The sequence below is a fragment of the Metopolophium dirhodum genome, chromosome 9, assembly GCF_019925205.1.
Source record: "Metopolophium dirhodum isolate CAU chromosome 9, ASM1992520v1, whole genome shotgun sequence".
Taxonomy (NCBI): domain Eukaryota; kingdom Metazoa; phylum Arthropoda; class Insecta; order Hemiptera; family Aphididae; genus Metopolophium; species Metopolophium dirhodum.
In genome coordinates, this window is record NC_083568.1 from 11,933,124 (window position 1) to 11,955,255 (window position 22,132).

At 34.1% G+C, this 22,132-nt stretch overlaps 1 protein-coding gene across 1 annotated transcript; it reads left to right on the forward strand.

Annotated features, from left to right (window-relative positions):
• Window positions 1-1,740: 1,740 nt before the first annotated feature.
• Window positions 1,741-13,534, forward strand: LOC132951862 (tolloid-like protein 1). The gene is given in 16 exon segments (XM_061023879.1): window positions 1,741-2,289; window positions 3,233-3,306; window positions 3,396-3,518; window positions 3,646-3,820; window positions 4,228-4,439; window positions 4,835-5,042; window positions 5,146-5,354; window positions 5,452-5,686; window positions 5,755-5,951; window positions 6,015-6,243; window positions 6,406-6,626; window positions 6,769-6,951; window positions 7,083-7,209; window positions 7,848-8,032; window positions 11,377-11,633; window positions 11,635-13,534. Coding segments are annotated over 14 exon segments (2,625 nt in total). The 5' UTR covers window positions 1,741-2,289; window positions 3,233-3,306; window positions 3,396-3,403; the 3' UTR covers window positions 11,707-13,534.
• Window positions 13,535-22,132: the final 8,598 nt, after the last annotated feature.

Here is a 22,132-nt window from a genome sequence, read left to right on the forward strand (position 1 = left end):
ATCGATTTGCAACGTCACCGCGACGTAGGTAGTACACCACTGAGCAGCTTAGATAAGCAACGACGTGATTTAGTATAATAAATATATCATATATAATATTAATAATATGCGCGGGTTTATCATTTATTTGGTATATTATCATTTATTATAGTTCCTAGACACAATACTTATATTACTTGCAGGGTTTGGTGTCCAAATTAATTTTTTCGTTTTTAATTTCAATTGTTGTTTTATAATTCGTTATTTTTTATTTTTCGATTCCAAATATCTATTTTATATTTTTACGATTTTAATTTTGATTTCTATTAGTTATTACTTATTAGTTATTAATTTATTATAACTTATAACTTATTACATATCGATGAATAATACTATTATGTAAAAATAAATGATATAATACAACTATTACCAAGTGATTCATTTTACGTAAAACACTATTTTTTTTAAAAAAACTATTAACGTTATTAAACATTTTTTTTACATACTTATAACTAATAAACGACTCATCTAAAATTTAATTTTTTTAGATCAAAATACTCCTAATAATATGAAAAAAGAAATAGTAAAAAATATAATTTTTTTTAAAATGTGGTTTTGTATTGTCTTACAATTATGCAAAAGAAATATATTCAAAACAATAGTGTTTTCTGAAATGATGAGTGTCTTAATTTAAATGGATCAATCCGTATATGAATTATAATACCTAAGATTATTATTTTGATATAATTTATCGAAAATATTTTTTGATTTCAATACAAATTTCGAATATCATTAAAACTGAAATTTAATATTTCTTTTCAGAAGATTTTCAACGGTTTTTTTATCGATATTTAAAATCGATTTCAAGCCCTGAATTTACAGGCTGATTGCCGTTCTGTACTATTATATCTAATACATCTATTACACCCCTCGTCCTGCAATTCGATTCGGGAGATTTCGAAAAACTATAATATAATTATATTATACGATAATATACAGTGTGAATGGGGTATACATATTATATGTCTTACAATCATATAGCCACTCGCACGCATAGGCTATGATGTGGTTGAGTGGTGACTGGCAGGGTGTGTCGGTTTGCGGACGATAATGAAAAAAAAATAATTGCGTCTCGAATACGCGTGATGTTTAATAATATTAAATGAGTAATTAAAATTAATAGTTCTCGCCGCCACCACTGGGCTCAGATCTACAACGGTTTTTTTCAATTAAATTTTTTTCAAAAGTCTGATATCCTCTTCGGGCGACGATTGCCGTTTGGAAAACGAAAAAAAAAACCACAAACAATCGCATCCTGCAGCATAGGTATTCTGAAAAACTGCAGTTTAATATAGTAATGTACAATATATTAAATTATATTGGTATAGCGGTGCATCAGTCGTCTCACCACCACCCCTATAAAGAACATTTACTATTATTATATAATAATATTATAAAAGTTCTCGACGACGACGCGGCGCTAACCCGAGTGCGCGAGAGGTTTCCGCCGCCGCCACCCGGCGTGCGGCGGCAATATTGTTGACCGATTCGGGCGTGGGCCACCGCCGCCGCCGCCGCCGAGTTCGATCCGCCTGGGCCGCGCACGCCCGGTCGCCGGCGCGGCCCCTCCCCGAGCCGTGCGCGTATACGCCGCCGCCGCAGGATCCGTCGAGCGCGCGTCCGCTCGGAGCTGCCGGTCCCTGCGCGCGCGCGCCCGATCGTTACCACTACTCACCCGCAGATCATGACCGAAACCGCCGCCGCCGCCGCTGCTTACCTCGCGTCAGACCCGCGTACGACGCGCAACGCAACAACAACAACAATCGTCGCGCGCGCTGCAGTGCTTTTGCGCTATTGTAGCGTAGGCGTATTATTACATCGTATTGCTCTTATGTACGCGGTTTTTCGGCCGACAACGATCGACACTACGACTAAAACGACGACGACGGCCAAGACGCATCGCCACCGAAATTGACCTAGTTATTTTTCGCATTGTTTTTACCCTCGGGTTTTTCGGGTTTTCCGTTTTGCTCCCGAGCCTCCCTTCACCCCTCGCCAACGTCCACCCGCTAACCGATAAATTGCTCAACAACCGCCGTCGTGTACCCTACCCGTATACGACACGGCCGTCGCGTGCCGGACCGAACGACGGGGCGCGTGCTGCTGCAGTGGCGTTGTCGTATATACACGCACACACCGCATACCGCAGTTTACCGGACCGGACCGTAGCCGCTCACCTGGACGTATACCGCGGCACGCACTTCGAACGGGGCGCGTGCTGCGCGAGTTCGATCGATCACCAGGACACGCGTAAGTTTTATACGTATTATTTGCATTGCATTAAATCATAATAATGAATTATCGATTTAAACTGCAGTGGCGTGGTGAAGTGATCTAACCCTGCTATACCCATCATCCATATACTTGTCAACACACATACACACACACACACACACACACACGCATGTCTTGTATTATGCATTTTAACAAATCGATTATCCATATTATTATAATAATATTATGCATTCGTGATTTTATTCGTCTCATTTCATGATATTATTATAATATGTGTAACATTTCGGTCATAATTATTAATTATTATTGTACGTAGTAGTTATCTATATAATTACATATTGTAATATGTGCCCTTCGGTATCACACAATCGAGATCCTGCATGTCCCTGACAATACGTACCCAATACGTAATAAAAAATCGATCAATCTCCCCTAAAAAATACGGTCAATCCACCACTGGAGCATCTGCAATGTGATTTCGATATCACAATAATATTACATACGCGTTATTCCTGCAATCTAGCATCGGCTAAATCTAGGGTAATATTGTTAAAATATCCCATCGTGATGGTTTATTTTTGTATGTTTTATAGCTGGTTAATCGTGGGTAATGAGTTATAGATGTAATCATTGTAATCAAGCAAGTAGTAGGGATTTTTTTAAGGGGGTAATTTTAATTTTATAGGTATTTACTATTTAAATATAACTTGTGAGGGGCATTATACACTCTATTGTAGTTATCAATCTTCATATTTACATAATACCTATCAAATATGATATTGAACCATGTGACAACATATTTTGTAGAAATCTGAAGCATATAACAATAATATTTATTTTCTACACCCATAACACCCCCCTAACTGCGCCACTGGATGTGATTGTGTGCCATATTTATACATTTGGTGTTTTCCTAATACCCTACCTACCGTATAAAAGTGTTTTGTTATGTGTTTAGATTAGCTCGTTAGATGTAACTTTCCGGATGACGATTTGAGATTGCGATTGAAACCATACTGCCTTGCCGCTATGGTAAGTAATTTTGTGTCGGTTAAGTCTGTTTTTTTTTTTTATTATTTTGCAAACCGTGGTCACGGGGATTTTGTTGTATTTTTTTCAAGGACATAACATGGCCGAAGACTATTGGCATGCCGGTAGCAGATTTAAGGTGTCCTTGTCGTCGTTGTTGTGGCTGTTGTTGTTATCGGTATGCGCTAGTGCTCAGAGAACGCTGTCGTCGTCCGGTAAGCGCCGTTCGCGGCTTAACTATTAAAACTGCACACGCGTCTCGTACGCATAATATTGTACAATAGTAGTAATATTATAGTTTCGTTTATACGACGGTATTGACGGTTCCTCGCGTGTTTATAGGATGTGACAAGACGTTTGTGAGCAACGACGGTCCGCAGAATGGCACGTTCCGGGCTCCGGAGTTCACCAACATCTACGGAGAGTCCAAAGTTTGCGTATATACGTTCGTGGCCGCCTCGCACCAGAAGGTCTTCGTCTCGTTCACCGCGTTCAAGCTCCGAAGCACACCTCCAGAGTAAGACGCTCCTTTTGAGCTTTAAATAGTCCCATGATACGTTTTTTAATAAAATATTAAAATATAAATAATTTTACCACGTTTCGGTCGACCGCCTACCCAGTACCCCCAATTATAACAATAACAACCAATACGCCGATTATATTATATTTGTTTAAAAATTAAGAACAAAAGTTCTTATATTATATTATTATTATGAATTGTTGCTATACGCGCATGTGACGCATTACATTATGACGATGTACCTATTCGAGTCCATAAAGTTACGAGTTGAAGCCTCATAAGTTATAATATTATTGTACAGAAAGTATACGTCATACTAATCAATTTCCTGGGGTCGGCATACCTACGTGTGCTATTAAACGAAATTGTATATTGTAAAATTATAAGTGCATTATCGTATACAGATGCGTGCACGAATACGTGGACGTTTACTCGGAGGTTCAACAAGTCGATACGGAGGATTTGATAAACTCACCGTTTGGAGGTAGATACTGCGGCCTAATACCACCGAGGGACCGGACATCGTTGTACAGAACAGTAGCGTTTAGCTTCTACACGGACAAGAATACGACCTCGTCATCGTTGTTCGAGGGCTATTATTCGTTCAGCAACGACTGTAAGTATTTATCGAATCTTGTATAGGTCATATTATACATCTGCAGACTGTAGTCGTGGCGGCGTTAACTTTTTTTTTCTATTAAGCTATTTAAAATAAGTACCCACCAATTAGCCCCATGTTAATGAGGATGGCTTACACCCACACCACCCCCACCACCAAGCCCAATTAAAATAATATAAAAATACCAATAAAAATACATAAATCAATCTCAAATTATAAACGAATCTATCATTAAAATACCCTCCCCCACTTTTACATGAGCATGCACTTCATAAAATATCTTTTCATGCCACTACACATCTATATGTAGATTAGAACACAGCCCGAACTTAATCTCGATTGTTTATAATATGATCAAACGTTAACGTATACGTGTGTGTGCGTGTTTTTAGCCGCATTCCAACTGGGAACGCCGTCGCCGATCAGCCCATGTTCGTTCGTCGTGAATTCTAATGTGAAAAAAATAGGCACCATACTCACGCCGACGTACCCGGGTATATATCCTAAAGGAATGAAATGTACATACTTATTTCACGGACAAGCCAACCAGAGGGTGCGGTTAGAATTCCGAGACTTTGACCTATTTTACGGAGGGCCGCAGTAAGCGTTTTTTAGTCCAATATAATATATATGCATTATACATATTGTACTTGCTCCATAAATTTACGGAATTTACGATACTATGGTTTTTGTTCATCCGCAGCTGTCCTTTTGACATCGTAAGCATTTATGACGGATCCAATGCTACAAGCCCTTTGATCGGCCAGTACTGCGGTCAACAACGAAATTTAGTGGTCTACTCTACTAAAAATTATTTATACGTAACTTTCGACACACTTCATAGGGCCGCAAACACACAGAACCGCGGTTTCAAAGGCATGTTTGAATTTAGTGAAAGTTTTGTCAAACTTGGTAAGTCTCTCTCACATAAGTCACAAACTGCAATATTCCTATAATAAAACTTATATTATCATCACTAAATGGGTTTAATTTTCGTATATTTATCTAGATTTTATCGGTATAAACGACGGAGAGCACGTTCGAGGCACCGAATGCGATCAAAAAGTGTTAAGTAAACGAACCTCGACGGGATACATATATAGTCCTAACTATCCGTTTCCTTACATCCCAAAAATCGTGTGCCGGTATTTCGTTTACGGTCTCGAAGGTGCACAGGATTTGGAAAGAGTTAAACTAGAATTCCAAAAATTCAACATACCCAAAGCACATCTCAACGAACAGGAGTGAGATTTTACCACCACATTTTAATAGGATCTAACGGTATTTTTAAATATCATTATTTAAATTTAAGATGCACGGACGGTTACCTAAAACTATACTTGAGAGGTCAAGAAGCCATGGACCTCTATGACAAGTTTGACTACGAAATGTGTGGTGACGAGGCCGACGAAAAGGTAGTGACGAGTGAAGGCGCTAGACTAGCAATGGTTTTCAGTAGTGGTGAACTACACGGTCGAGGATTTAAAGCAAAATATACGTTCGAAACTGGTAAGCGCTTGGTAGTAATTTTTTTTTTTTTAATTGTTTATTCTATTCTTTGCTATTCGTTAGAATATCTTATACCCGGAACGGCTGCACCGAACGGTACGTGTCATTTTACTTACCGTAGCGAGTCCAAGAAGCGAGGAGATTTCAACTCGCCCAGACATCCGGCCAACTATCCCAACGGGCTTAACTGTACGTTTCTATTCTTGGCTACGCCCAACGAACAGGTCACCGTGATATTCGATCAGTTCAAAATCAAAGTTGACGTAGCCAATATTTCATTAGTCCAATTTGGGTACGGAAACAATGATATTAATTCTTACAGCGTGTGGCACGCTTATGTGTTGTCTGCGAAGGAAAAAAAAATTTACCACACCTGCGTGACATATTAATAATATTAATTATTATGGCTAAGATTAAAATGCATATTTTGCATTAATATAATATTGTTATTCAGGGTGTTTGTTTGCAAGGAGGACTGGCTCGAAATATATAACATTTACAAAGATGGCACGGAGAAAATCGTCGGTAGATATTGCGGTATGACAGCCCCTGGACCGTTGGAATCGAACCGGGGAGCGATCGGCCTAAAGGTGCTACTGCACACGAACTCGGAAGGTGTCTCTAGTGGCTTTAAGGCCAGATATTTTTTCGACGATGCCAAGCCGATATTCGGTGGTAAGTTGTGTGGTTCACTAATACATTTACATACCTTCTAATCGTTTTCCACCTGGAAAATATGTACCTATGTAACACACAAGTGCGTGTTATTATTCTTAATAATAATAATAATAATCGATTTTTTTCGTTTCGTTTGAAGACTGCGGTAGTAATATCAGTAATGCAGATTCTGGAAAGGTGCAGAGTCCGAATTTCCCGCTCAAATATACTGCACCGGAAAAAGGAATGCCGAGCAGAACGTGCAATTGGTTTATAAACGTCAGGCCCAATTACAAAATACTGCTCAACTTTGTCTCGTTCTCGGTGGAAGGAGAGCCAGCAAGTAAGTACAAATCATTCGTCTAAAACGCCTATTTTATTATGTTAATTACAATTTTACACTGCCATACAGTATATAGCTACACTATAATATGAATGAAATTTATCAACGCATGTATCTTTTAATTTCTGCAGCTAGAGGTTGTGCGACGGCAGTCGTCAGACTTTGGCCGTCCGTAGAAGAACCGCCGCTGGAATTGTGTGGTGAAAAGCCAATAGAGTCGTGGCAATTTCTATCCGAATCCAATCAGTTCAGGATAAGGTAAAATAATGAAAAGAAAACAGACACTATTTTCTTTTTAATAACAATCGATATTACACAAACAAAATACATGATTCTGAACAAAACTTGGTTAGAAATGTAATATTTTATAAAATAATAACTGAAAATAATTGAATTCTATTTTTATATCGGTTTTATAATTAATTACCGAAAGTTTCAAGTTTCTAATCGTTAAACTATAACAGAAAAAGCAAAATCGATTTTAGGAAAAAGGGGTGTGTCGTAAATTGGAACGTTTTTTCCTTCCGCATTTTACGAAAACGTGAGAAAATCAAATAAATGACCTTTTTAGTAGGTACTATATATTATATATAATAAAGTACAATCTACCATTAATTTCGTGCCGGAAACTGGGTGAGCACGAGTTGATCGAATCCGGATGGAGTTTCTACCAGAAAAAAAAGATCACGGACATAATACAAATTTAAAAAAAATACATCATCGTAAAACTTCGCTCAGAGAATCCCAAGCTACAAAATTATACGTACCACCTACCTATCCATCACAATATATATAATATATATAGTATATACGTATATAATAACATTCGGCGGCGTGTCTGATCGATACAAATATAATGGTACCTGGTTGTAATAATATTATACTTGTCGTTACAGTTTTGTCGTGGCCGACAAATCGGGTAACGGCACCGGTTTCGCCGCGACTTGGACCGAAGTATTGGACAATTCCGACTCGTGTCCGGGGTTTCAATGCGAAAACTCGAGTTACTGCATATCCAATCAGCTGAGGTGCAACAACGTGATGAATTGCGGGTCCAACGACGTGTCGGACGAGATCAATTGTGAGTATTATTTACTGGATCCTTTGTAATGGTAATGTTATTGACGCCCGACGAAGATGACGTGTATTAAAAATGGGGAAAAATAGGGCCACGTAATAGCGTCGAATTTACTCAAGTCGGATAAAATCATATGAATATACCATTATTATATTGTTGATGGTCGTTTAGATTTTTCCGTTTACGGGGAAAATCGCCCAGATCATTAGGCAACCTAATGTACATTTAACGATATTTTCCGCCTACGTTTCAGGGGATATACTTTCAGTGCTTGATCTATATATTTTGATAATGTTCTCCTTATTCACTGTTAAAACGAATCACGCTTTACATATTTACATTATTACATTAGTTTATTAGAATAATATATTATATTACATTACCTATATTATTATCGCAGTTATACGACTTAATTCTAAAAATTGGATTTTTATTTTAATAGTACCTATTTGAAATTATTAGAAATAATATTATGTATGTTATTTATGTAAATAATGTTAAAAGTAATTAAAATATAAAACTTATATGTTAACAATATAGTTTTATTACTAGGTAAATATTTTCTTATCCTATAAATAACATAACAATTACGTCTTAATAATTGATGTATACAATATTGATATGAAATAAATGAAGAAATGAAGAAATTAATAAATGAAATTTACTGATGATTAGTTTTCAAACATCACGAACACTAAAAAATAGTGATAATGACTACCGTGCTCCGAATGACTGCGTGTTTTTGTATTAATTTATTTAAACATTATAATTTCAACGAGCAAATATTAATTTTAAACGGCAGAAGGCACCATTGATACGAAGCGTGGTCGGAGGTTGCCGACACGTAGTTTATATTGTATACAATATACGTGTATGCAATTATATAAAGCGGAAAGTTCACATTCATGTTTTCGAGAAAATAGAGATTTGCCTCGAAGACGTACGATTATTTATTTCGCGTTCACTCGATAACTCATTTATATTTTGTTCGTTGCGCGTTCATCAAAAACGTATATAGTTACACGTTTTCGTGCGAGCGTGATGTGTAAATACTTACCGTATATTATAATAATATAATAATATAACACTGCAAGTATACGCAACGTAATACATATATATATATATTGTATGTATCGGCTGTAAACTAGTGCTGGTATTATGGCAGTGACGGCGGAACTATCTAAAAATCATAAATCATTTAAGTGTGGTTTTACGACGGACCCTCCGCGCGCGCTTCTCGGCTATAATATCTCATGTATATATATAAATAAATACGCTCACGTCGAAGTCCCGTCGTATAATAACCGTAGTAATGAACCGAATACAAATTTCCCGGGTGTGTGTGAGTGTGTATACAGTGTGATTCACCAATCACGCTCGTCCACATTTTTGTTTGTACAAATGCTTACATTGAGGGTAGTAGGTAGTTCTTAAAAATGGTTTTACTAAAATGGAAAAAATATATACCTATAATATTGGATCTAATATTTATTATACTTGGACTATGTTATTTTTATAAACTATAAATATTTATAGATTAATATAAATTATTAACATTTTCAAATTACCATAGCCACAATATTTTCCAAGCCCATTATCATAATGGACAATTATCCTTAAAGTTGAATTACTCGAAAACTACTCGTTCGGTATTGCTTTTGACATGTCAACATTTCCAGAAAAATTATCCTCTAAATAATTTACAGTAGAAAAATTAAGTTCTCATTTGAAAAATAGAAGTGTGCATCTCCACAGGGTCCACTGAAGTAGTACACGACATCTCAAAAATTTGAAAATATATATAAGTATTGTATTTAAACATTCCAAATATCAAATTCTGAATGACTGTATAATATTGTCGGAGAAGAAAAAGATGGGTGACTATAATACATCTTGGTGAATCATCCTGTACACACACTCGTCTCCTGATATTCTGCGTAGGTACCGGCGGAATCAGCCGAATGTGTTGTTCGGCGCGTGATCGTAAAACAATATTGATGCCGCCACCGCGTATCTATATGACAGCATACGTGATGGAAATAAAATGGCCAAAACTATATCGATCGACCGGGAATATTTTATTTCGAAAAGAACGTATATTATATATATATATATACACTTTACGTTACGGGGGCGGGTTTAATCGATATTCGACGGCGCGGAGGGTATATGTAATATGTAAGAATAGTGTACCAGCCGAAAAACATTCTGTCGAACAATTTTACTTTCGTACACAAATTTGCAAAACTTCAAATCAGACTAATTATTTAATGATTTCGTTCATAATCATTAGTAATTAGTATATTGATTAATTTAAAACAATATTGGGAGGGAATCGACCAACTTAAATTAAAAGTGAGATTAGTTTTTATTAGAGAGGTGTAAAATCTTAAAAACAGGACTTGACTACGTTTGGTAGATGTGAGATTTTCCACGATTTGGTAGGGTACACGCCACACGGATTATGAAATCGATATAATTCCAGTGCGGTAAAAGTGGTGAGGGTGAAAACATGGTATTATAAGTCGTACAATCAGCTCTTTCATTTCATTAAAATATTTAAATCCTATCCACGGTTTTCTTTAAAAATGCATCCCCCATAAAATCTATTACTATTAAACACGATATCTTCTATTTATACTCACGTATACTGGTACACTTCATATAAAATACATAGGTATTGTATTGTTTTCGTGTAGGCATTTTAATTCGTTTAATTTAAAAAACGCAAAGAAACAACTACATTGAGACGTTTCCCCTCGTTTTTATGAATAGCATGTACCCATAATATCTTTTCAAGGAGGTACAAACGTTTTTAAAAAATGACCACCTCCTTCCTTCTCAGATAAAAAAAAAAATAAACAATTAATGGTATCTGTAATGAAACTTATAATAATTACAACTTTTAAAATATGCATTGGTAACCGTATGGTTGCTGTTAATAGATTCCACAATTTTCGATATATCACGATTGCAGTTAACTTCAACGATAAATTATCGTTCGAAGAACAGAAGAACAACTTTAGTTAACTATTGTGCGTACTAAGCGAAAAAAAATAATGCAACGCACAAAAACAAAGACTCTATAATGTCCTCCCCTCACACACACACACATACTTTGACACAGCCTGTTCAACCGACGACCACCCTACCTCCTCCACTGTAACTTTACCACCACAACGACCATCATACCTATACCTTTATATACCTCTCCACCACGCGACTTCATCGCCACAATACCTTATTATTATAACACTCCACCAATCCTTATTTGTATCTCGCGGTCTATACCTCGAACCGCTTAACTACCCCTACTACATCGTGTGCGTGCGTGTGCTGTTTGGCAGGTGCGATGGAACCGGAGGCCATGGACAACGTGGTGCTGTCGGCGGTGCTAACCATGTGCACAGTGCTGGCGCTGATGCTGGCCGGGTGCCTGTGCTGCCGTCGCCGGTCGGGCTCCGGGCGCCGCGATCGGTTCCGGCGGGGCGTCGGTGGCGGCGCGGGCGTCGTGGGTGGCGGATACAACCGGCACCGGCGGCACCACCAACACCACCATCAACACCATCACGAGCCCCGGCCGCCGTCGCTCCGGTCGCTCAGCCCCCACGCCGTCGTCCGGCCAGCACGTGTGCGACGAACTGGGCGAGCGGTTCGCCAGCGTGGACAGCGTGTGACGTCCACTGCAGTACCGCCGCCGACGCCGCCACCGCAACCAACACCACCAACACCACCGCCGCCGCCGTCGTCGTCGTCGCCGAGACCGCGATGACCACCTCGCGCACCGCCAGAGTCCTGCTCATCCTCCTCATTATCATCATCAGCAGCAGCAGCAGTAGTAGTAGTAGTAGAGCCCGTTTCGCCCCGGCCACGCTCCCCGTCGACTTCTGCAGCAGTCGCGGTGGTCGATCGCCACTGTGACCGCCCCTCATCGCTCAACAGTCACCGCCGCAGTATTATAGGTACCCCCCTGTACTATATATATATTATAATATGGTATTATAGTTTGCGCGTGGTGCGCGAAAATTAGTCGTGTCAATCCTACAAACGTCGAACGGTTTTTAGATAATAATGATATTATAATTGTATAATATTATATTATAATATTATGACGTTTTGTACGAATTTTTGTCATTTCGTTTCTCGTGTTCGCGATCACTTACGTACCTACATATTATTATATTGTATATATACGCTAGCCACGTATTGAGATTGATTTCCCCGGAGACGTTTTTCCGGAGTGGATTTCGTTTCGTTTTTTTTTAATTTCGTCATTCGTTTTGACTAAAACAAACCACCGATAATCACATATGAGGTCTGAAGACTTTCACACCCGCAAGAGACGACCGTTAAGGTAACAACACTTCACTCTCTGCTCTATTATACGACTAGCAAAGTAATAATTTACGTTTAAGTTTTCCACCGCCTTCCCACCCGCCCCTCGTCGTGCCCACCCCACACATAGTATAATAATTGATAGTATAATATTATATGTATCGTTGTATATTATGAGAAGTACGAGATATTAAATATCTACTGTACGTTGCTCTTCAAAATCGTCCAACATCATCACGTCGATTATATAGAATAATTTTTCTTATATTAAAATACATTTCGATCAGCCGGGAACAACATTTACGACAATATTAAAATATGATCTGCAGCTGCACACCTCCAGTATTACATATTATCATTTTTTATACAATATATACATATTATATGCATAATAAACATTAACAATAATAATATGTTTATCAGATAGAATCAGCGAATAGTTATATATTATATTATACTGGTAGGTAATATCAAAACGAATTGATTTGTGTGTGTGTGCGTGCACGTGTGTGAAACTTGCAAAGTTTTTTTGTTTTTTTTCTTGCGTTATATGATGATAATGATGATGATATGTATATATATATAAATAATATAGTATAATAATATAATATAGTAAAGATGACATTACCCCCGCGCCGTCCCGTACACATACAAGAGTCGTGTGTGTTCTGGAAAATATCGATCAGCTTGTCGTTTCGGGGAGCGTCCTATTCTATAGCTCCATCTAGCGCACTCGGTGATCGTCGAGGATGGCAGCTGAGAGCATCGCGAAAAATACAAAATCGCTGGCATCCCGTTCGGCCGTCGACGCCGCGTGTCGGTTTCCTTCCTATATAATTTACTAATAATAATAATAATATAATAAACCTGCAAAAAAAAATTATAAATAAATATTCAATAAAACATTACAACAAAATATAAGCAATAACGTCGTCGACACGCGCACGGCTAGTTTTCAGTGTGTGTTTTACTATACATTGGGGAGTGAGGGTCAAAAATGGAATCAATTGCTCAATCATATTAAGCCAAAAATAATAATACTAATATAATAGAATTCCCGATTTTTGCGTTTGCTGCCACTTTTTTTTCCGGGGAGGCAAAACGGGAACGATTGCGTTTTTCAAAATGTTCGTTGCTGAAAGACTAGTCGTGGCGATTTTTTTTTTTTTACCTCACAGTTTGGTTTAAGTATAACATAATATTCTGAAATATGTATTATTATAATAATATGTATTTAATAATAATATAATATTAACGATTTTTCGAAATTTCAAAAGGCTGGAGTTTAGACAAATACATATTTTGTTATCTATTTATAATTTTAGGTTTTGTTTTTAGATGAAACGTCATATAACCGCTTTGGACCTCTTGTTATTATATTATTATATACAATAACAGCGCTTATTTATACCTAATATATATAAATATATAATGTTACAAACACCCGAACGGTCTCGATAATATACTACGACATTTGTTTCGTAGTCATATATTATTATTATGTATAGTATAGTTTTTTTTTGTACAATATCATCGTTATGATCCGATTGAGATTTGATCGACAGCGTGTCATGATTATTATCTTGTGTGTGTAGGTAATCTATTCGTAAAACACTACATGACATATTATTTGTTTCGTTTTGTTTCCAAAAGATGTTTAGCAAACGTTACAAACTATTATAAAATTGTTTTTTTTTTTTTTTTTTTTGGTTTCCTGCACAATAATGTTGTATAATATTAATCTAAATGAAACGCACTTGTAAAATCTCTAACTATTCGTTTGCCAAATCAAGCTCAAGGGGTGGACAATTCAAATAACTGTGGGTCGCGCGTATATTGAATTGAACTGCTCAACTCGATGACCTCCATCCACTAAACTGTTTTGCGCCCCAAAAGTCAACAAATAGACGAAAGTCTTTCACTTCCGGCCATTACATACACACACATATTATAATACACCCTATAGGAAAAATAGGTATATGTCATATAGGTTAGGTAAATTAGGATAAATTATTATCGAAATTCCGGAGTGAAAACAATTATTGTAATGAATTTCTTCCAATTTTAATAAAAATGTAACGATATTTAACATAAATAATAATTAATAATAATAATAATAATAATAATTATAATGATAAATTTATACATAATATTATATAATATTTGTATCGGCAATCTACTACCGACAATGTGTATATAACATAATAAATATAATTATACGTTAGCGTAAGTGTATCGAACTTTTGTTATGGATTTTCGTTAAGTTTTTAACTATCGTATTAATTATACTCATACGTTGAATGTTTTGCTTGTAATATTGTTAGTATAAAAATTGTGTTTTTTTTATGGCAAATATTTTTTTTTCTATTGTTACACGATATTTGAGTATACCTCGTTAATGTTTACATAATAAAATAATACTACGCGTAGTCCCATAGAGGTCTAGTGTAATAACATTGTTTAAGCTCTAAAACGTGCTGTGTAACATTATTTTGGTGCATATTATTACTTATGAAAAAGTAATAATATTAATTTAGTCTATTTATATTTGTATCTAGTCGATTGTGACGTATGAACAACTATAGTCTCTAGTCGTTATTACAAGTAAATAATATTATTATTAATATAATTAATATATAATATTGTACTAATATACTTTTTTGTAGTAATATGTGTTTCCGTTTACAAAATAAAATTAACATGTGCGTGGTTAGGCCGTTAAACCAATCAAAACAAAACAATCTAATTAATATTTAATATAACAAATAAAAACAAATCTTTTCGATCGATTAAAAAAAAAAAAATCGTTGAAAAACATAACACTACATTATACAGGACCAAAATTCATTAATTTTGTTTAGCTTTCTCTTCTCGCCACTCGATGCTTACATCTTATTCAGACCAAAATATATTATATTATTCGTTTCATCTATATATATACGTTTCGTTCATCTGAAAAACGAACGTGTTTCAGTCCAGTAAGCTAATATTTAGCACACGGTAAATTTTTTTTTTTATTTACCAACAAGACACTGCTCAATGTTTTTGTTTAATTTATTATTTGTTTTTGTTGTTGTGAATTGGACGGGCTGCAACAAAATAACCACATTATAATTATGAATACAAACAATAAAACTGCGTCTGTGCGTGAAGTACGGATCGCACGGGTGTACAGGTACAATCCTATTATGCCTGTAGATCCCGAGTTGTACCAGTTTAACGCGCAACTTTTTTCGCCGTCCGTCCAATTTTTAATCGTATGTCGTAGCTTAGTGAAAAACAAATTTAAACATATGGTTAAGTGAAATCGGTATTAAACATTATTAGTCTATAAAATATATATTTAATATATTATAATATATTATATAATATATAAAATAATATCATAAAACTTTTAAAATTAATAAAATAAATCAAACATAATTTAACTATTAAAAAATACCTTATATAAATACATAATATGATTTATGTAACTTAGGCGTACGTATGTATATGTAAACAAATATTATGTTATAAGGACAAAAATCAACATTTGTATTGTATTATAATACAGTAAGTAAAACAAAATGTCCTAATGGAAAATCATTGTTGACAAACTTTCCTTTTTAGATTGGTGAAAATCATACAAATATTAAATTACCTAATTAAATTATTTTTACGTTTATGTATGGCCAAAGCGTGTTTTTAGTTTTGTTTTTTACAGTCAATGTTAGGTACATAATATTATTATTATGTTGGTTAATTAATTAATATTTATATTATTATGTATTATCATTATGAAAATATACTTAATAGGAATTATAAAAATGTGTTTTTTTTATCTCCCATATTGTCTTAGTACGTTATTGACACGCGTACACATATAAAATATGACAAAATATATAAAATCATATTCCATTATACATTTGAATTAAATTTCAAAAAATTAGCTGGCGAATAATTAACCTAATGGATAACAGGAAAATCCCTATACGTGTGTAAAAATTGTAAGCATGTCTATAAAAATATTTAGCACGTCAGTAACAATAATTATATTATAATGTATGTACCTACTATGTATTTTATGTCCTAATGAAATACAATCATATTTTACCAGAAGTATGCTATATTATAGTATACTGTTCGTGATAGTATTTTAAATTTTTCTTTGGCTTACAAAATAAATTGCTAAAAGTAGTTAAGTTAGGCGAATTGAAAAAATATTATTGTTTTTTTTATATATATATTATTATTTTATATGTATTTAGATTATTATACCTATGTACTCAGTTATATATACTAATTTAAAGTACATACCTCAAAATTTAATGTATCCTACAGGGCATCATAATTTATAAGGTGTGCGTACCTATGTATATGGTATTGTATAATCTTATTAACTTTTATATAGGTTGTAAACCATATCGACTACTGTTCACTATTCGATCGAAAAATAATTAAATATGAGGTAATCATGCTTTTATACTATAGTGGCCCAGACTATACAGCCCATGTATATTATACATAACCTATATATATTGTATATAGGTCGAGTCTGATCGAGAACGACCAACCAGTAGAGTGTAAGTATAATATAAAAAATACAGTGGGTGTACCTATATACGGATAATATAATATACTATATTATATTGACCACCGCTTGTTATGTTTAAAAATTAAAGTCAACAACGATCCATAGGATACCTACTTATAGGTATATGTTATATGTATTCTATAATATGAAATGATTGTTTCAATATTTGATCGAGGGATGATTTGCTCCATGAAGTCATTGTCGGATGACGGTGGAAGATTGATTTTCGGCGGTCTTTTTGTGCTCTGTAGCGCCCATGGTGACCCGGCGCTTCCGAATTCTTTTGTGCGAAACCGCTAATGATGCAACCGCAAGGCAACCGAGGTGTTGGTCAGTGTTTTAACCGTGGTCGGGTGGTCCGAGCTCGCCGACAAAAGCAGTAATCTCGAAGCCTAGTGTTGATGATCTGTTGGCACGTACAAAAGACGGGTGTAAAATAAAATTAATAATGTTCTCGTTGGCGATTTAAACAAATGCCGATAAGCCTGCGCCGATTAATTAATCAGTTAGCACGTGACCAACGCCTAATCGACCAATTCAGGAACGAATTGAAATAACCACAATGAACCGGGGAAAGACAATTATACATGTTTGGATAAAAAAATTTGAAATTGTTAATTTTTTTTCGAACTTAGATGTTGCAGCTGCCCTTTTTATTTTGACCATATTTATAGATATTTTACTTGTTTTTGAATTTTGAACCAACCCCTATAAGTTCGTAAAAAGTAACATTTTCTAAAATGTTTTCTTATCAACTTATAGATCGCCATTTAACACGTTGAGTGCCACGTAGGTTTGGCGCGCGGTGCCCGAGTATCCACGCGAAATCAGTCCCGCAATTACGTCGGCCGTGTTGAATAAAATTTACAAATATCTTATACCTGTAGCAATAAACAATATATACACGAATTAAAACGAAATAATATTATTATGTAAGTTCCTCGTATTATTTTCGTTTAAATATAAGTAAAATAATACCATTAATAACTATACAACTGTATATTATAAGAATAATGTCTAGATATAGCGTTAAACATAAACAATCGTCGTGGCGTCGATGTCGCCATCGATTATTTCTTGGGAAAAATAACCATTACTTAGCTTAAAATAAACGAAAATAAAATCTGAATACACCGTTGAAAAATGGACATTTCACTGAATAACCACGTATGAAAACAGAAGAATTGCTCTGATAACCGAGTAAATTATAAGGCCATAAAGATGCCTATACAAATTGTCGACTACCCGTCGACCGCCGCACTCAACTAAACGTAAATAGTATGGCGCAGTTTGAGGCTTCAAAATAAGCACATTCCTTTTAAAAATCAAAGTAACATAAACGTCGTTTTAAACACTGTTCTCAAACTCTTTCCCAGGTAAAACTAACAATTTTGAAATTTTTTTTTTTTTTGGCAAAGTTGTTACTCGTAAAATAACGTTGGGTTCTATCACTGGATGGCCTCCCTCCTCATGTGTTCATGTTGTAAAATAAAAAAAAAAAAATTGTATGTATGTGTTCAAATTTGCTTATTATGCCTATTGTAGCATAGATTGTAAATATTCTATTAAAATAAATATAAAAAAAAAAAAAAAAAGTTGTTACTCGACGGTGTCGTAAACTATCTAGTTTAGTTTTGAACTTTGCTTGGAAATCCTTCCGCCACAAAATTCACTATAAGTAAAATTCGTATTAAATAAGCCATCAACAGGTATGTCGCCAATACCTAAATTAGAAAAAGTTACATTTTCCAAATTTTTTTTTCTATCAACGTTTAGATAGCCATTTAAGTAAATAGTAGGTAGGTATAGTTTGAGGTTTCCAAATAAGCTCCTTCTTTTTAAAAATCTAAGTAACATAAACGTCGTTTTAAAAACTGTTTTCAATTCCTTAATAATTTTCTACTATATATTATAATTTTTTTTTGAAAAAATAGTTGTTTAAATTATAAATATTATATATTTTGTAACTTATTTATAAAAATTAAGATTTATTTAAAAAAAAAAATATTAGATAAATTATTTTTTGATATTGCTCAAAAATTAACTAAAATATGTAACTCACTGATTGATTATTATTTATTGGTAATTTGTTTTTTCTATCAAATGTTTTTAGATGGGCGGGTCCACAGAATTTTCCTTAGCAATACATATTTATTTGAGGATAGCGGTCACTGGTATAATATTTGTTATATTACTTACATTTGAATTTAATCATTAACAAAATAACAAAAATTGTTATTCTACGTTTATTATACCTGATTTCATTAAAATGTCTTTGAAACAAAAATTGCGCTCACTAATATTTTAAGTTATTTTAATGAAAAGTACCTATCATTAAAAATCCGTTTTAATTTATCTATAAATTTCCATAATTGTTTTTAATCATGGATCATCAAAATCTGATAAATGTTAATTTAAATTTTGGTGGAGGAGTGTAGACCTGGAGTTTTTGTATATTGTGTACACCTACTACTGCAGTCATAATATTATAAAGGTCAAACCTCTGGTCACAGAAACAAGAGAAGCAAATAACACAAAAGCCGTCTGCACGGATATACCCGTCTACGTCTCAGTGTGTCCCATGTACGAGGGTCAACGTGTTCCCACAGATCAGACCTGAAAAAACCGACGTCGTCGCATTATCGGACTACAACAATGGGAAACGGGCCGCAACAGGTAGCAGCAGCAGCCGCACAAATCGAGGTAGGTCCTCCAGAAAAACATGGAAAATAACAATAACACAATAGATACTTCTAAGGTGTCTGAATCGTTATAATAATATTATTGTGTGTCGGGTGTCGTGGGTAATAATATAATAATATAATAGTCATATTTTGGCGCCCCCGGCAGCATCACGATATTTTTCTTGACTTTTATCATTATTTTATTTAAATCCGTATTTCGATTGCCGAGAACGTGCTTTTCGGCTCATACCGGTCTTACTGGTTAAAAAAAATAATATATTAATTGTTGTGCACGGTCGAAAATCGATTACGAATCGTTTTTGCAAGGGGTTGGAAAAACAATTTAAGAGTGAGATGTTATTATTTATTGCTGTATTTTTTTTCCGTCCAGTATCAATATTTCTTAAACCCCTTGACAAATTGCGTATTGTAAAGACCGCCCGACCGTTGGTAGCTATTATATAAATATATATATGTACATATGATGCAGTATGCGATAGAAATATTACGTCGAGTTTTTCGGTCATTAAGACCTCGCGGGAGGGTCGAAAGGATTGAGAACGGGGTACGAATTGCCACCCGCTTCGCCGTAAACGTTAATCGGAATCGAGACGTATTTCGCGTGAAAATATATTGTCTACCACGGTGTAATATATAGCTATTATGTAGGTAGGTACTCGTTTAGTGAGTGAAAAATACTTTAACAAAGTAATAATTAAACGCTCTTTGCATTGAAAAGGATTCCTTCATGATGAAAATGCTTATAGATAATAAACATAAAATAAATGCATTTTTTCTTTAATGTGCGGCACGAAAAAAAATTATAGAAAAATCAATTATAATTTTTCTTTGGAAACAACAAATCTTTTTTAGTATCAGTAGGTGCCTACCTGTATGTAAACGGGTTGTTTGGTTTTTAATATTTTCACTGATGGTAAAATTCCTTTTTCTATGAATGTTATAAAATAATAATCCCTGTGCAATATTATTCAAATAAATGCACAACATAATAATTATATTATTATCATACATAATGTAGTAGCTATAAGAAGTACCAATAATTATTTCATGAACAATACTACTTTTTGATCGTTATATTATTTTCAACCTTCTCATTTAAAAATAACTATAGGTATTTAAATGTAAATACATCTTGTTTGTTATGACGGTGAGATTTCTTAAGATAGTTTGATGGTTTACTATGGTTTTGTCCATAAAATTGTTTATTGTACTACGAGTATCTGAACTAGTAAGTATATTCTATATAATATATACATTACATATGTAATATAATAATATATGGGTAGTAGTGCATAATATATATACTATAATATTATATTTTTTTTTACTACGAACTGGTTTGATAAATTATTGTGCTCACTAAAATATTATAGGTACTTAAAGGCGGCAAGTATATATTATTATGTACATTATATGTATTATATTACCCATAACCCATGCTTGACCAATTTTATTGGAAAATAAAACAGTCGTTTTTTTTGTTGTTTGACATCTTAACTACAATCAAATTGTCAAATATATTTAATACACAAAAAAAAAACATTTAATAAAAAAAAAATATATAATAAACGTTTGAAATAAAAATATATAATAAAATGAAGCTATCTGATGCAGTGATGCGTATATCTAAAAAAACCCAAAAACAAACAAATTTATCAAATGTAAAATTTAATTTAGTATATCTTACCAAACACAATAACAACTATGCAACTTTGAAATGAATGATGCAAGACAGCAAAGCTTCTCATTAGTATACACGCTAACTACATTTACTACAATTACCAATATTATCTTTAAGTTTCTTTTTATTTTCACTGTTAATTGTTTTGTTATCTATATGTATGTGCATTATTGTTATTATTGATAAAAACTGTTTTGTGTTTAAAATTGTAAATAAAATAACTTCGATGTTGGTGTAATTACATCGAAAAAAACTTAAAATATTATTCCAATAATATAATTTTGCGCTTATTAAAATATAATCTCATAAACATTAATACTTTTAGGTATCTATATACTGTAATTTGTATTGTTTTAATAGCATACAACAATATCTTCTATGTTAATAGGCATCTACGCGTTCACGCATCTACATGGAATATTGTTTATTATAAATACAAGGCCTCGACTGCATTGGTCATTGGCCGTTAATTGTGTGTTACAGAAATTAATATTAAAATATTAATATAAAATTTTGTTGTACATCAAATCAGACAGGTAAGAAAAAAAAATTAAAAATAATAGAATAATATTAAAAGTGAATACGATGTACATTTTGATTTTGTTCTGATTATATGGTTTTGTATAAATTGGTGTCTTTGGTGAAATTACGTAGATTGAAACTGTACTGCAGATCTATATGCATCTTTTGTGCATCCTAAATTACAATGACGTGAAGTCTGAAATACGTTAAGGAACTATGAAAAAATAAAAATGTAAAAATGTACCTCATCCCTATATAGTTATTTTGTGGTTTGATAAAAAAAGAAA